This window comes from Globicephala melas, chromosome 9 (assembly GCF_963455315.2).
Source record: "Globicephala melas chromosome 9, mGloMel1.2, whole genome shotgun sequence".
NCBI classification, from domain to species: domain Eukaryota; kingdom Metazoa; phylum Chordata; class Mammalia; order Artiodactyla; family Delphinidae; genus Globicephala; species Globicephala melas.
The window spans coordinates 6,578,988-6,595,149 of NC_083322.1; the positions used below are offsets into that span (position 1 = coordinate 6,578,988).

General features: G+C 64.3%; 1 protein-coding gene across 1 annotated transcript in view; it reads right to left on the minus strand.

The window, feature by feature from the left end:
* The window catches only part of LOC115851955 (SCO-spondin-like), a 30,348-nt gene that overhangs the window by 5,335 nt on the left and 8,851 nt on the right, over positions 1-16,162 (minus strand). Inside the window, 44 exon segments of the mRNA XM_070046329.1 lie at positions 677-691; positions 693-715; positions 718-851; positions 961-1,057; positions 1,354-1,428; positions 1,431-1,553; positions 1,812-1,982; positions 2,075-2,266; positions 2,377-2,423; positions 2,984-3,153; positions 4,101-4,180; positions 4,316-4,436; positions 4,478-4,494; positions 4,497-4,544; positions 4,920-5,108; positions 5,727-5,854; positions 5,976-6,374; positions 6,522-6,609; positions 7,502-7,556; positions 7,686-7,753; positions 7,756-7,799; positions 8,386-8,554; positions 8,658-8,840; positions 8,929-8,946; positions 8,949-9,068; positions 9,181-9,333; positions 9,465-9,696; positions 9,781-9,872; positions 11,379-11,600; positions 11,808-11,874; positions 11,876-11,902; positions 11,904-12,043; positions 12,250-12,419; positions 12,485-12,578; positions 12,692-12,844; positions 13,185-13,230; positions 13,233-13,299; positions 13,352-13,394; positions 13,397-13,685; positions 13,687-13,801; positions 14,445-14,577; positions 14,904-15,109; positions 15,340-15,434; positions 15,555-15,744. Of these exon segments, the coding sequence (XP_069902430.1) occupies positions 677-691; positions 693-715; positions 718-851; positions 961-1,057; positions 1,354-1,428; positions 1,431-1,553; positions 1,812-1,982; positions 2,075-2,266; positions 2,377-2,423; positions 2,984-3,153; positions 4,101-4,180; positions 4,316-4,436; positions 4,478-4,494; positions 4,497-4,544; positions 4,920-5,108; positions 5,727-5,854; positions 5,976-6,374; positions 6,522-6,609; positions 7,502-7,556; positions 7,686-7,753; positions 7,756-7,799; positions 8,386-8,554; positions 8,658-8,840; positions 8,929-8,946; positions 8,949-9,068; positions 9,181-9,333; positions 9,465-9,696; positions 9,781-9,872; positions 11,379-11,600; positions 11,808-11,874; positions 11,876-11,902; positions 11,904-12,043; positions 12,250-12,419; positions 12,485-12,578; positions 12,692-12,844; positions 13,185-13,230; positions 13,233-13,299; positions 13,352-13,394; positions 13,397-13,685; positions 13,687-13,801; positions 14,445-14,577; positions 14,904-15,109; positions 15,340-15,434; positions 15,555-15,744 (5,308 nt within the window).

Below are 16,162 nucleotides of genomic sequence, written 5' to 3' on the forward strand. Positions count from 1 at the left end.
TGACTTGGTGTGTCCCTTCCCCTCCCTGGGGTTCAGTGTCACCAGCTCTAAGTCAGGAGGCTTAGAGGCTGCCAGAGGCCACAGGGTCTGCAGAGGTGAGAGCTGACAGGGAAGGGGAGAGGCGTGGGTTCCAGGCAGGGTGAGTTCTAACCGGGACACAGGCCAAACGGTGCAGGAAGGTGCCTTCGGGGCAGTGACGGCCCTCCTCGCAGCCAGCGGAGAAGCAGCCCACCTGCCGAGTGATGTGGGTGCAGGAGAAGGGGCAGCCCTCGCCGGGCTGGCACTCCCGGTACAGACGCCCGGCCGGGCAGCCTGCCTCTGAGGCAGCACCTGCGTCAGTGCCCAGCTCCGGCCCCGCTGCCCTCGCTGCCTCCTGCGCCCACCCCGCGGCCTGCCTCTGCTCACCCTGGCGCCCACCCCCAGACAGGCCAACAACACCCTCCCGAGCCTGCCCCTCAGGGCCCGTGCCACGCCCGCTCCTGCGGTCCCCCCACACCTCAGCACAGCCCGAGTCTACCTCCTTCCTCCTTCACTTGCCCATCACTGGCCTGGGTAAGGGGCAGCCTGTGGGGATGGCGTGGGAGAGGTCAAAAGGCACCTGTGAGTCAGGGTCAAAGGCCAAAGTGGGAATCAGCTCAGTCGGAGTGTCCAGGGCAGAGCCTGGGCTGGGACTCACCTCTGCAGACCTGGGTGCAGCAGATGCGGCTCAGGCGGGCGGTCTGGGGCAGGGTGGCCGGGCGCAGCGCCGGGAGCACAGCTGCTCCCCTCCTCTACACGAAACACTGCCATCCTCCCAAGGGCCCCAGGAGCCCTGCACCTCCCAGCACTGCAGGATGCCCGCTACACAGGTGCTGGGGACAAGGAAGGCGGCCTCAGAAGACAGGGCCCTGCCCGCTTCCCCGACAGCCCTATTGCCCGGCTGGCAGTCCACCCCCTCCCTGGCTTACCCTCCCGGCTCACCAGTTGTCACACGGTCCAGTCGCCACCTCCCCGGGCTCCAGGCTCTCCCAGGAGCTGAGCCCAGACCCTGCGGACCGGCTCTGGTTCTCAGGGATCCCTGAGGACACAGGAGTGGGGGCGGACACTTCAGACAGCTCAGCCCCATCAATCCCTCCTCGTACCCTCCTGCCTCCTTCCTCCCTCCCTCCCTCCCTACCAGACTCCACCCCATGGGGACCGGGATCCTGGACGCAGGAGATGGAAGCCCCAACCTGGACCAGCCCAAGGATGCAGGAGTTGCCCATTCCCATCCCACAGCCCCAGGTTGGCCCCTGTGGGCAGAGCGGCAGGGGCCAGGCAGGCAGGTGCTGCCATGCTCAGGGGGCCATTGGGAGGGGGAGGGGAGGCACTGACCCATGGCTCCGGGCTGGTACTGGCAGCGGCACTGAGCTGGGGACACACAAAGGCCGTCCTGGGACAGCTGGCCAAGGGGCACCCACAGCTGGGCTGGCAGCCTGTCGAGCCTGGCTGGCACACGACCCTGGGGGACAGGTCCCGGCAGGAGTGGGGGCAGGGCCGCCCACAGGGGAGAAGACCCTAGCCACCTGCACAGTCTACCGCAGGAGGGAAGCAGAGAGGGTGGGTGCTGAGGGGGTCCACCCCGGGGGATCCCGACTGTCGGGCGATAAGCCCTCCTGCTATGCCCACCACCCGCTCGGACCTTCACCCTGCCCCAGTTCCACGGGGTGAGTGACCTAAGGGCTGTCCCTCGAAGAAAGTGACATGCAAGTGTGTATGTGGGGTGTCAGAGGTCAGAGGCAGCATCTCTAGCCTTACAAGGGACCCCCCCAGAGCCCCACAGAAGCCCTCACCTGTGCATTGAGTAGAACTGTCCTGGCAGGGGCGACTCTGCCTGTGGCCCCCAGGGCAGGGCAGGCCTCCCTCAGAAGTGGGGGGCCAGCTACATGCTCGGCTCTGATGGGACTGCCCCAGGCAAACGTCACAGGGAGACCACGGTCCCCATGGGCCCCAGCCTCCATCCACTGTGCCAGGAAGACAAAATCATCCAGCTGCCTTAGGAGGCCCACGAGGTCCCAGCCTATTGGGATTGGAGCAACCTAGTGGGGCATGTCACCTGGGCACTCAGGGGGGCTGGCGCAGGTCTCCCTCTGATGCTGGGCCCTTGCCTCCCCTACCTCCCCAGGGCACGGGACCCCTCCATGCTGAGGAACCGGGCAGGTGCAGGCCCTGGAGCGGGTCCTCGTCTGGCCCTGGCAGGGCTGGGAGCACGCCGTCCTCTCTGACCACGGGCACCAGCCTCCAGGCACTGTGGAGGTGAATGGCGGGCATTGGGGTGCAGCCATCCCTCCCCTGGACCCAACTCTCTCTGCGCCCCTGGGCTGCTTCTCCTCACCTTCCCCGGAGCGGGGTGCATACCTGGGCAAGGCAGGTCTGTGCAGGTCAGCCTGCCCTCTGAGCAGGTGCTGGGCGGGGCACGCAGGCACAGGAGGGAGAGGGCAGCTCAGTCCCGCCGGGTCCTCCGCACACACCCCTCCCAATCGGCCCTCCCTTCCATCCGCCTGGCCCCATTTCCCTCTGAGGTCTCAGTCACCCTCCCCGTCCTCTAGCGCCTCCAGCCCCTGCTCCCTGACCCACTCAGGGCCCTCTCAGGTGTCCTGCGGACTCTGTCCTATGGGGAAATGATCACAGGTCGCTGCTGCTGACAGGGGCCAGACAGTGGGAGGAAACACCACACCGCCGCCCCCTTGCCCCTCACAGCACACGCCCAGCCCTCCGAAGTCCCCCAGAACTGCGGAGCTGCCTGCCTCGGTTTCCCCACCTGTCAGACAAGGGGTTAGGGAGCCTGCCACACCTCCTCAGGGCTTGTGGGAGCCTAGCGTGCATCCGCTGAGACCGGGAGAGCTCAGGTGCACGAGACACAAAGTGGACTAGTCCTGTCCTCACCCCTGCACCTGTCCCTGCATCCTGCATCCTACCCACACGGTGCCTTCACCCCTGCATCCTGCCTGCACACCCGCCTCACCAGCAGTTGCAGCCATCGGGCGGCGCCAGTTGAGCGCCAGGACGGTGCCGCTCCCGGGTCAGCAGGCCCAGGCAGCTGCAGTGGCTGGGCTGCACGCAGACAGCGTCGTCGGCACTCAGGCCCTGACCCGGCGGGCAGTAACCGCCTGGCTGGCAGTGCCAAACCCAGTGCTGGGGGACAGCAAGGGAGGGCCCCGGTCAGCGGAAAGCAGGGCCGAGGGCACCGGGAAGGGGCGCCCGGGACGGAAGATGAAGTGGAGGGGGAGGGGGGCAGAGGAAAGGTGCGAGGCTCCAGTTCAGAACTGCTACGTTCTACACTCAGTTTACGCCGCGCGTCCACCGGAGTTTCTCCTCCAGGGGAGGAGGGGGAGGGAGAGGAGAGCCTGAGAGGAGCTTCCCTGGGCGGAGTGGCCTCCAAACGTGGACCCCATGGAGGGATGAGTGGGGACCGAGGCACCTCCCAGACCTCCTAGAACGTAGGGAGCAGGCGACTGGAAAGCTGGGGGGAGGGGGGCGTTTGGGAAGGCGCTGGGGCTCCCTGGGGGAGGCCGGGACCAGGCACCGCCTCCTCGTCCTGCCCCCGTGTGGGAGCCTCCCGACCTCCCTGGACAGGTCCGAGCAGGGCCTCAAAGCGCGTCCCTTCTCCCCAGCCCTTCTCTCAGCATTTTTGATTCGGGTCGGCTTCCTCACCACCGCGCAGGCGCCGCTGGACAGAGACCCCGGCGGCCTGCCTGTGTCCCTCTCCATGGTCCTGGGCGGGCGCTCAGAGGATAGCCCCACACCCCCGCAGGCGCAGGCGCACAGGCGCGCGCACGGAGGCAAGGCCTGTGCGCCGATACGCCCCTGGGGTTTACGATGTTATAACGGGATGATTGCCCCTGCCTATGTGTTTATGCTGCTTCTGTCATAAAACGTTTAAACTGAGAAATGTTTGCGGTAAGGAAGGCAAGGGCTGCTGGGTGAGGCTCGCTCCCACTTCTCTCTGGAGCAAGTGGGACCCTGATGGGCGCTGACCCCGCCCCTTTTCACCACTGCGAGGCAATCCCAGGTCAGAGGGGCCACACCCCAAAACCACACCTTGCCGTCCCGCAAAGTGACCCTCAGGAACCCAGACTCACCACGAGGTTGTCACAGGAGCAAGGACAGGGAGGGCCACAGGGGCTGGACTCGGCCCCTTGGATGGCGGTGCAGTTGGTCACTGGGGGGAGGGGACAGGATAGGCAGAGAGCTGGGTGGGTCGCCCACCCCGGCCCACCCAGGCCCCTCTCCCCGTCATGCTCCCTGCAGCTTTCCCACCTCTGCCCCTTGACCCAGCCCCATCGCCAGCAGGTACCTGGGCATGGCAGAGCCTGGCAGGCGGCGCCCTGGGCCCGAGGCCCCTCGCAGTAATCCCCCAGGCCCCGGGGTGGGGTCCGGCTCTGGAGGCCGCCCACACAGGAGTGGCGGGGGATTGGCTGGTGCAAGGCGGCAGGCATCCACAGGGCGCAGAGGCCACATCTGGGCTCCACGGGACTCACGGTCACACCCCAGCAGGAGGCAAGGCTCCTCCTCTGCCTCAGGGCCTGGGCAAGGAGGTGGGGCTGAAGCCAGTGGGGGCAGCAGTGCCAAGCTGGACGGTGTAACGCCGGGGGGCCTGGTGCAGAAGCGGTGCCGGTGACGTCGGGCAGGGCCACAGGAGACCAAGCACTCGCTCCATGGGGTCCAGGGTGACCACAGGAGCCTGTGCTCCTCAACAAGAGAGGCCACGATAGTGAGAGGCCCGCGCACTACGATTAAGAGTGGCCCCCGCTTGCCACAACTGGAGAAAGACCTCGCACAGAAACGAAGACCCAACACAGCCAAAAATAAATAAATTAAAATTAAAAAAAAAAAGAATTTCCAGACCAATCAACATTTTACAAACAGGAAAACAGAGGCCCATACTGAACGCCACTTGCCTGGGGTCACGTGCTGGTCACGGGGCTGGCAGAGCAGAGCCACGCGCCCTGAGTTCAGTGCTCTGCAGCAGCAGCCAGGGTGGGAGGGCTGGTCAGTCCCTCTCGGGGCACTGAGCTCTGCACAGGAAGCAGGGCCCTGTGCACTGTCCAGCCACTGCTTGCCCAAGGGACACACACCAGGCACTGGCCCTGGGGACACAGAGATTGACAGCTCAGCCTAGGCACATTCACTTCTCCCCCGGGGTCCCACCTGGGAGAGGCATCAGCTCGGGGTGCGGCTGGGAAGGTCGTGGGGCTGCATGGGAGCTCAGGGAGCAGGGTCCCTGGGGTGACAGGGAGGGGTTGACAAGGCCGTGGGTGGTGTGGGGATGAGAAGTGAGGGCAGGGCGTGGAGGAAGAGGTGGGTGCCTCATCTGTTCAGAAGGAGTAGACACTAGCTTGAGTCTCCTGGATCTTTCTCTTGAGTATTTCCTCCCTTTTAGTTTTCTCCAATAAAAATATTTTAAAGCCCACTTGTCAAATTTGTGGACATTCCAGAAAAAAAAAATCTAAGAGAGAAAAGGCAAAAGAGAAAGGGGCAGGGGGAGAGGAAGAATGAAGGAGGGAATTGGGGGAGGACCAGGGGACAGAAAATAAAAAGAAAGAAGAAAATTAACTGAAAGGAAAGAAAAAAGAACGGAAAATTGAAAAAAACAGAGGGAACGGGGTTAGCGCGCCCTCTACTGGCAGATCCTGGTATCCGTTTTGAGTGTTGGGTGCTTCAAGGTCTCTGAGCAGAAAGCAAGTGCACCCCAGGAAGTGAATTACACTCAGGAAAGACAAAGAGGCAACTGGAAGGAGAACGTAGAACGCCCCCACTCCAGGCTCTAGTTCCATCATAAATCGCCTCTCCCAGCTGAGCCTCAGTCCTCCCATCAGTCAAATAAGCACGATGCCTGGGGGGAGGGACAGGGGTCAGAGTGAACACTACCCCAGCCCACCAACCTCCAACGCCACCGCTACCTCCATCCACCGTCTGCCACCTCCTCCCCCAGCCCTTGCCCCCTCCCCACGCACCAGTGAGGTTCCAGGGCCGTAGCAGGTCCAGCTGCAAGTAGGGGGGCTGGGCGTGCCACTGAGTATAAGCTTCCTCTACGGGGCTCCAGCCCTGCTGCCCAGGTGCCTCCGTGGGAGGCCTCAGGATGGCAGCCCAGGTGGGGCGCTCCAGCTGCTGGGGCGAAGCATGCAGGCTCCCCTTGGGGCGTTGGGCCAGGCCCAGGGGAGAATAGCAGGGATCTGGGTGCCTGAGAGAGGGACTGGAGCTGGGGGAGGGCAGAGGCTGGCAAGAGCCTGCTAGGGTCATAGTTAGGAAGGCACGAGGGGAGTTGGGGGATTTGAAGGGCCCACACAGTTGACCTTGTGGTGTCAACAGGGACAGAAGGCTGGTTCAGGAAAGGCAGGGATGCAGAGGCAAGTTAGGCCGGGATGACGTCTAGATGCTTAGGCAAACCATCCTCCCCATGGAAGCAAGAGGTATAGCCCAGCGATCCTGTTTGCCCTCCCAGGTTGGACAGCCCTTGGGCAACATCCCCCCTCCGCCCTACGGTAGCCCGTGGCCCTTACCTCTGGGGGGAGGCAGAACGTAGGTGATCAGAGGGGCCCCGATCCGGGGGCTTGGGGCTGGAGGATGTGGCGGACCGTGGGTTGTCTCCTGTGTGGGGAGACCCAGGCTCACACCAGCCCCTGGCCCAGCTCCCTGACCTCTCTCCACTTCCCGGGGCACTTTCTCGCCCACGACTTCCCAGGAGCTTTGAGAACAGCTCCCCAGCTGGAAAAGCCCATCCTCTTTCCCTTGTTGTGAGTTGGGGGTTTTCACTTCCACTGAATACTTAACGTAGAATAAAACCACCAGTCCAAAGTCACTTCAGGGGCCAGGACCGAGCGGCTGCAGTTCCTAATCCAGGGCTGCTGTCGCTAATTGGGTACCCTTGTGGGCACGAGAAAAGGGCATCTCTGGATGGAAGCGGTCCTCCAGGCTAGAGCCTAGCCCCAACTCGCCACGTAACTTGTGCAGTGAACCATCTGTACAACTGTGCGTGCGGGCTCTCTCCTAACCTCAGCAGCCTACGGGTGCACTTTTAAGATAAGGAATCTGGACCCAAAGGCACATCAGTTTCTGAGCCTTTGTATCTTCCTGTTTTATTTATAATTCAGTTTCCAAGTAAAGATGCTCTTGAAAAGCCCAACTTTGTCATGGTTGCTCTTAGTGGGAACAGGGAAGGAACCAGATCTGGCCCAGCAGAACCAGAGAAAAGAAAGTGTCCTCAAGGGTGACCTCACAGGGGATGCAAAACCCCAAAAAGGTCAGAGGAGGCGGGCAGAGATTGAGGCCTGGCCTTAGGAGAGCAGAGACAAGCGAGCGCTCTTCCCCCCAGCCCCACCCGAGGGCCCCTTCCTTCCCCAGCATCCAGGACCCAGGCTCCCATCACCCTGAGGCTGGGTAGCCGGTGCCCCCCACTCGGCGCTGTCACCTGTGGCTTGCTCTGAGTCCTCGCCACCCTCCTCCCCTTGGGGCCCCTCTGCTACCCCGCAGACCCACTAACCAGGCAGGACACAGTGGCAACATGACTCTCCCAATCCCTCCACCAGAACCCAGTCCTGCGGGCACAAGAGTCAGGCCAGACGTGCTGAACTGGCCACCTACCTGGCCCGACCTGCGACCCTGACCTCTGCACACCTCGCCCCGCCCCCGCCGCCCTGGCCCCAGGGCCCCTGTTCCCCCCTCGCCTGGGGGCAGGTGCCCAGCGGGCAGTAGTGGGAGCTGCATGACGTGCTGCCGTGCAGACACGGGCAGCCCTGCAGGGGCCCTCTCGCCAGTGATCCCCGACTCGGCGGACCCTCGCGGGGCCTCGGCTGGCACCTGGGGAGGGAGGGCCGCCCCTCACCTGCTGAGTGGCTCAGCTAGGCAACCGCCCCATTCTGTTTTGCCCGGAGCGAGGGGTTTCCCAGGACTCAGGGCTCTCAGTGATAGAACCTGGAAAGTCCTGGGCCAACGGGGACACTTGGTCACCCCGTCACCCCGACCCCACCCCGAACCCGAGAAACTGCAGCTGGCCCAAGCGAGGGGTATGGAAGCAAGCTATGCCAGTGGAGCGGCCCCAGAGGGGACTGGACAGGCGGATGTGGCTACTCCGCCTACAAGCCTCACCCAGGTACCTCCAGAGGCACAAGGTGCAAACCAGGGGGCCCATACCCGTCCCTGGACTTGTGGGCCCCCTGCACCCCCTTTTTGGATCTCCAGGGCATAAAACTGATGCAGGAGAAGGCCAGGGATCCCCAAAGATGCGCTGGGAGTCCTGGTGTTTAGACTAATAGGGGCACAGAGTGTGGGGGTCCTTATCTGGGGTCCGTGGTGCCCGTGGAAGCACCCTGAGCACAGGCGGCTTCCCACATGGGAGCTGGAGCTGAGGTCAAGGTCCCCGCAGGTCCCTGGTGGGTGCAGTAGCTGCGGGCCTTGCGGTGGATGCCCCAGCGCTGGCGACCTCGGCCAGCGAGGCAGGCATTGTTGGCGCTCCGGAAGGACCACTGAATGCTGCGGCTCCCACAGGGGCCCAGGCACTCGGTCCAGGGAGACCAGGATGACCAGCCACAGTTCGCTGAGGGAGGGCCAAGAGTCAGGGCCACAGCAGGGCAGGGTGCTCCGCCGGCTGGTCTGGGAGGAGACCAGGGACCCCTCAGGAAGGGCCGGGGGGGCCTCACCGGCACCGTCTGGGTTGGGCCGGCAGCGCCGGGGCCGTCCATCTCGGCAGATGCAGAGCCGGCAGTCGGCCTCGACGCGCCGCCCGCGCCAGTAGCGGCTGCCGTCCACCAGGCAGGGGCACTGCCGCGGCCACACACACCGCCCCTCGTCACCCAGCACCTGCCCTGTGGGGCGCCAGCAGCCTAGGGAAGGCCCAGGACGAGGCTTCTCTGCGGAGAGCTCGGTCCCGGCAGACATGCCCGCCGTACCCCAGGCCCAGAGATCCCTTACCTGGGCTGCTGCAGGGCGGTCAGGGGGGCACTCGGCCTGACCAGAGATGTCATCACAGGTCAAAGGGCAAGGGGCACAGGGATGGAACACCAGCTCCCCGGAGCAGGTGACATTGGGGCAGCCGTCCTGAGGGCAGGGTCCTGAGATGAAGCCGAACCAGAGGTCATCGAGGGTGGGTCCCCTTCAGGGACGAGCCGCCCACCAGCAGCCCCTCCGCACTTCACCCACCTTGCCCTCCTCCCGTCCACTCACTGGTCTGGCGGGTGCTGGGAGGGGCCCCAGGCAGCACGGCACAGGTGTGAGCCCCGTTCCGGGGTGGGCGGCACTGCCGCTGCCGGGCCATGGTGCCCCTGCATGGCTCAGAGCATGGGGACCAGGGAGACCAGGAGGTCCATTCACTGTCCACTGTGAGGAGAAAGGGCCGACCGGTGGGGAGGTGGGCCGTGAGGTTGGGCCGGGGACCAGTGCCTTCCTCCCGCCGGCTCTCTGTAGGCCCTGCCCACCCCACTGGCCTCCTGGTGCCCAGGACCCCGCACCTGGGCAGGCGGCCGTGAAGCAGGCCTGAGTCTGGTGCTCGGGGCCCGGGCAGTGCCGCAGCACCGGGAGACTGGGCGGGGAGCAGCGGCGGCTGCAGCCCTGCACCCCGGGCCCGCATGTCTGGCTGCACGGCGCCCATGGGCTCCAGGGGCCCCAGGCCTCACAGCACTGCTCTTCCCAGGAGGGCCCTGCCTCCCCCGCCAATTCACAGTCAGGCTGCCCAGCGCACACCTGGGGAGGGAACGGGGTCAGGGCGACTTTCGCTTTGGGGGCACAGTGGCTCTACCTTCCGCACCACCCGTTCCCCACCCTCACCAGCTGGAAACCGAGGCAGAGGCCACCCGGGTAGGAGTATTCTGGGCCGGGAAGCCCTGTCCTGTTGCGGCCTCCTGGGACTGGCAGCCCCTCTGAAGGGAAGAGAAGAGAAAACAGGTAGGTGGGAGTGAGAGTCACCTCCCAGGGCCCCGCCAGCTGTGGCCTCCATCAGGGGAACAGTGTGCCTACCACAGCCCAGCTCATCCTCGCCCTGCGGACAGTCGGGGAGCCCATCGCAGAGCCGCTCAGGGTTCAGGCACAGCTGGGGAGCCAAACCACAGGGGAAGAGGCTGCCACAGGGGGCAGGAGGCCGCAGAGGAGAACGGGGCAGCCGGAGGCACGGGCTGGGGGTATGAGGCAAAACCCTCAGGGGACACAGCCTGGCTCAGACACCTTTGTGAGGGGTCCAGGAGGGGCAGGCCACAGGGGAGGAGATGGGGCCTGTGGACAGCGCCCAGCCGCCACCAGGTGGCCAGGCCGTGAAGGTTTGACTCGTGGGGACACAGAGGGGACCCCCAGGCCTGGTAGGGAGAAGCTGGGGGGGCCCCGCAAACTGCCCCCCACCCCCTGCGGCAGAGCCACTCACTGCCCACCCTCTAATCCATCCAGCCCAGACTCCTCCTGAGATCACAGAGGGCAGGGCTCTGGCAAAAGGGGCGCGGCAGCCCTCTGTGCCAGCCCTGTCACCATGGCCTTGTGGGCCCCTCCCCTCTGCCCACTCTGACCCTACACACAGTGCAGCAGAGTCCCCTCAGGACAGAAGCAGCCCTCCACACGGGCAAAGACAAAGGCCCTTTCTTCCCTCCCCCGGGGCTGGGCGGGCGGGCAAGAGTGTTCAAAGAGAGTTTCCGGGAAAAGATTCAAGGAGGACAAAACTCGCTCAGATTCGGCGGCCCCCAGACCTAAGTCGCTCTCTAGCGAGCGCCACCCCGAACCGCAGGCGCCGGGGTCCCCGTCCGAGCCGTGGGGACAGTGTGCGGCGCCGTCGCACAGCTGCGCGGGGGCCACACAGAGCGGGCCGCGGGCGCAGGGCGGGAGGTGCGGCGCGCAGGGCCGGTCGCGGCTGTCCTCGCCGTCCTCGCCGTCGCAACGCCAGCCCCGGGGGGCGCACTCGCCGCTGCCGCCGCCGCTCGCGAAGAGGCCGCAGGGCGACGCTGCGGGGGCTTCCGCGCTCCACCCCGGCGGGGCGCCCGGGGATGCCTGCAGGCCGCCGGGCCCTTCCACCGCCTCCGGCTCCGCTCCCCCTCCAGGCCCTTCCGGCCCCCTACCTGCGCCCGGCCCTCCCCAAGTCCAGCCGCTCCCGCTTTTTGCTGCCCTACTGGTTTTCCAAAGGCTCTCCCGCCGCATCCAAGAATTCCCGTTAGACGCCAGTTGGTTTAGAGGGGGACCTTGAACTTCTGGGAATAAAGTCTGGACTCTTTCAGTCCCCCGCAAACGCTCTTCACTTCCTTCATTCCGGTGTCTCCAGGAGGCTGAGTCTGGGCCCTGCTCCTTCCCACCCCCAGCATCTGCCCCAAGGCCTCCCTCTGAGGCGCTGTCCCCTCCCTTCCAGGCCTCCAGACCCCATTTTCTCACCCCCTTCCCTCCAGGAGACTCACCGGGGCTGACGCTGAATTGGGGAGTAGGTGCAGTCTCCCTGGAGACAGCGGAGGGGCCAGGCAAGGTACCAGCCGGGGGAGTGGGCAGAGACAGGAGCGGGCAGAGCCCTGGCCCCTCGTCGGCTCCATCTGGGCAGTCCCAGATTCCATCACACAGGTGGATGGTCCCCACGCAGGCACCATCGATGCAGGACACCTCCCCAGGGGTGCAGTTCACTTGCCCTGTAGCCAGAGAAAGGCGCTGGTCCCAGGGCACTGCCCCTTCCCCTCACTGTTTGGGGTGCCCTCACTCACACACCCACAGGTGCCCATTTCTCAGCTGGAAGCTGGATTGGTGAAGGAGGGGAGGCAGACAGGTGGGGACCCACAAGATGGGTCTCTCGGAAGGGGACGCCTGGTGGACTGGAGTCTGGGGTAGGGACCGCTAACCCCAACAGGACTCCTCGTCAGCAGCGTCCGGACAGTCAGGGTGCCCATCGCAGAGCAGGGTAGGGGGGCAGGCAGCGCCCGTCAGCGCAGGCCAGTGAGTCCTGGGGGGCACGGGCAGCCCTGCTCATCTGTCCCGTCTCCACAGTCGTCCTGCCCATCACAGATCAGGGCCAGGGGCAGGCAGTGGCCGGAGCTGCAAGACATCTGCCCCTCCCCACGGCCTGGGGTGTCACAGCCTGGTGTGGGGAGGGCAGGCAGGCTGAGGATGCCGACAAAGGGTCCCAGAGAAGCCCCCAAACCCAGAAACCAGAACAGCCCTGCCCACAGGTAGCAGCTACTGGTAACAGGAGCGGCAGCTTAGGAAGCCGCCCTAGGACGCACGCTTCCGTTACACTTTCAAGGACTAACCTGCCACTCGGCCACTGCCACCCGGGACACTCACCCTCCTCATCTGAGCCATCGCCACAGTCATCCTGGTAGTCACAAAGCCACCCGTGGGGCACACAGTGCCCGCCCTCCTGGCATGGGGCCTCTCCCTCCGCACAGCCAGGCACCGGCTCCTCCCCGCAGCTACCGTCATCCCCAGAAAGCCACTGACTTTGCTGGCACGTGCTGAGGACAGTGTCCTGGGCTCAGCCAGCCCAGGGCACAGGGCTCCCCCCAGGCCCGCCACTCACCAGTTGCCACAGTCTTTCTGCAGTACGGTGCCCGGGGGGAAGAAGCTGCCTCGCCACTCGCAGGGGCAGGAAGCCGGCTCGAGGCAGACTCTTCCTGAGATCACAGAGGGCAAGGCTCTGGCAAAAGGGGCGCGGCAGCCCTCTGTGCCAGCCCTGTCACCATGGCCTTGTGGGCCCCTCCCCTCTGCCCACTCTGACCCTACACACAGTGCAGCAGAGTCCCCTCAGGACAGAAGCAGCCCTCCACACGGGCAACGGCCTGGCAGTGCCACCCAGGCTCAGGACCGTGGTCATGGCAGGTTGCGGGGGGACGCATGGGGCCACAGGCCTCATACCCCTGGCCCCCTTCACACTGCAGAGCTGGGTGGAGAGGAGAGAGGCTTGGGTCCCTGAGGTGCAAGGGCACCAGGGTGCAACAGCAGCAGGCGAGCCAGCCTGAGGCGACACTCAGGAGGGCACGGGGGTGCGTGGCGCAGACTCCTGCCGAGCCCCTGCCGAGGCTATGTGCCACGTGCGCGCTCCACAGAGCCGCAATTTCATCGTGTTTGGTTCATCTAGGGAAGTGGCTGGCGCACAGTAAGCACTGCACTCGTATTCGCCCTTGAATGAATGAATGGCTGGCTCTCAGGCTAGAAGTATCCTAGAAGGAGCTGAACGTGTGGTGGGATTGGGCAGCCGGGACCCAGGGTGGGACACTCACGGCAGAGCTCCTGGCTGCGCCAGCGCACGTGGATCCCGTGCCGTGCCGGGAACACTCGTCTGCGTAGGTGGTGATGGCCGAGCAGAGACACTCACAGTCGCCCCCTGAATCACGTCTGAGGGAGGGAGCGCTCGGGCCCAGCCCTTCCCCAGGCCTGCTCCTCTCACCTGCGGGTGTCACGCACACACCACTCAAAGTGCTGCTCTGGGGCACCTCCGCATCGCAGCGGGCAAAGAGCGGCTGCCGCATCACCCCGCAGTGGGCGCGGGCCCAGCCGGCCCGGTGGGTGTTCACCTGCGGGCACATCGCGGTGGACCAGACAGACTCCTCCGCAGCACCCAGCCTCTCAAACCCCCCCACCCCGGGTTTCCGCAGCTGCCCCTCCTCGCTTCCCCCTTTCCTGCCCATCCTCTCGGCGCAGGGGTGCCGCAGGTCCCCTGGCTCGGGGCAGAGAGGATTGAGGCACCAGGAGTGGGCAGCCAGTTCAGCCGTGGGCTCCAGGCAGGACTCCCTGGCGGCTCCGAAGGTCATTACTGGCGTCTCCATCAAAGTCTCCACACAGCCCAGCCACCCGGCCGCGGAACTCGGGGGACAGCTGCACCAGGACCCGGGTGCCCGGACGGAGAGGGCAGCAGGGGGAAGGATTGTGGAGACAGGACCCCGGAGGCCTTCTTTAGGGCAGGGGGCTGGGAGAAGACCTAGGTGCCTATTATGTGGGCCTGCTTGACCTTCCCAGGTAAGTACCACCACCCACCAGGGGGCGCTGGCTCCCTCTTTCGGGGGTGATGATTGGTGGGGATAGAAGAGACCTACCTTTGGGGGGCTAAGGGCAAGAAGTGAGAGCCTACTTTCCGAACTAAACCCAGGTTGGGGGGGGGCGGTAGGGAAATTCTCCAAAGGGCAGGATTCCAGACACCAGGACGGCCTGTGACACCCACCAGCCCCAGAGGCCTCAGTGCAGGCGACTTTTTCCCACGATGGGGGTTATTTTGATCTCCTTTGATTTCTCAGTAACGGTTATTTCTAAATCGCCAACTGCTTGGGTTTGGGTGGTGGGATGTCAGGAAATTTATTTTTATTTCTTCTCTAAAACTTGGTATTTTTAAACTGTTTCTTTGGTGAGGAGGTATTGCTTTCATAATGAAGAAAAATATAATTATGAAAACATAATTTGGAGACTCTGACCACACACGAGAAGGAGGAACAGTTTGTGGGGAGCTTCGGGGTGGGGGTCAGATGGCTGGGGGCGGGGGCTGCCCTCCATCCCAGAGCAGGGTGAGGTCCAGGCAGGTGGCGAGCTGCAGGAAGAGGCCAGCACGGTGCAGGCTCAGCCCGGAGCCCGTGTAGACCTTGGGGGGCGTTACACTCACCCCATTCACTGTCACTGCCTGGCCTGTGGAGGGAGAGAGACATTCAGGCTCAGCCTTGGAATAAAGGGGCTCCAAGATCCCCACGAGGCCCTCCTAGCCTCCCCTCCAACCTTTCCTTTGCTTCTCTAGCTGTGTGACCTGGGGCTAGTCATTAGACCTCTCTGGGCTTTAATTTCATGGAGCCTTCCAGAATTATGATTCCCAGCCAAGAGAAGAGACGCCAGCCCCACTGCACCGCTGGCTAGCAGTGGGGAGACACGGGGAACCCCATACCTCAGCTACCCACACAGCTGTGATGCCACTTGGGGTGCCCCTCCCTGGCAACGTCACCCTTCAATGTCGCAGTCACCTCTCAGCATGTGCACAACGGTGCTCTGCACCCGCACGGTCAGCGCCTTGGTGCAGGTGATGCCGCTGGCCCCGCACCAGCAGATACAGGCCCCGGGGAAGGTGAGGGCCAGCCCATCGAATATCACATAGTGGGGGGCACCTGATGCCTGGCACCGTCCATTGCACTGCTGGCCCATGCAGCGCCACTGCCGACCCTGGCACACCCTGTGGGCAACGGGGAGAGGGGAGACAGATTCACGAAGACAGGGACCTGGAACTGTATCCAGGGGAGGCAGCTGGTCCCGATTCCAAGCAACTCCAGACAGACCCTCAGTTTGGAGAGATGCTGAGGACTCCGGTTGTCCAGGCCAGTCTGGATATCCCACCCACCATCACCCTAGCCCCTAGCCAGGGGTCACTAGGTCACAGGGTTACAGGTCACGGGCTGGGCACACCAAATGTTATAGTCCTCCTGGATTGAAGCATTGGGCGGGTACCACTGCCCACCGTGACGGCAGGGACAGAGCTCGGGAGGTACGCAGTCCTCATCCTGAGCAGAGGCCGGGGACAAAGGGCTCCTTGGCGGACTGCCTGATCCCCCCCACACCAGTTACACACAGGCAGGGGTCAGGGCAGGGCTCTGGTTCGGGTAGCCCCCTCCAGGACTTACCAGCAACACGGTTCCTGGGGGACAGACACAGCCCCCCATGCTGCCTGCGGGGCAGGAGCCATTGGCACTGGGGCTGTCACAGGTGAGGAGGGAGGCACCAGGGACATAGACGAGCCCACGGGGGCAGAATGCCCATGGTGGGGCGCAGCGTTGAGCAGTGCAATTCCACAGGCCCCTCTCCTGGCAGACGCTGCCAGAGGTGGGGAGGCAGGTAAGGGCCAGGCCCAAACCCAGACTCACTTCCAGGCCCCTGGCCTGCCCTGGGAGAGCCTCAGGATCCCAGGAGTCTGGAGCCCCTAACGTTGAGGGAAAATCCAGCTCTGACACTGGAGACCTGAGCGTCTCACCCCCGACCCCAGTTGTCACAAGCACAGGAAGTGTTTCCAGCACCTGGCCATACCTGGGATAGACACTGTCACCCTTTCCTGCCCCAACTCGAATAGAGGCCATTCTCTGGGCTCTGGGGAGGGGCAGAGATATTGAACAACCCTACTCCCAGCACAGGTAGGAAAAGGATTTCACTGAAGTCTCACTCTCACCCACCAAAGCCTGAATCCGGCACAGCCACTGTAGGTCTGTAACTTGCCTTTACTTCCTAACCCATTGAA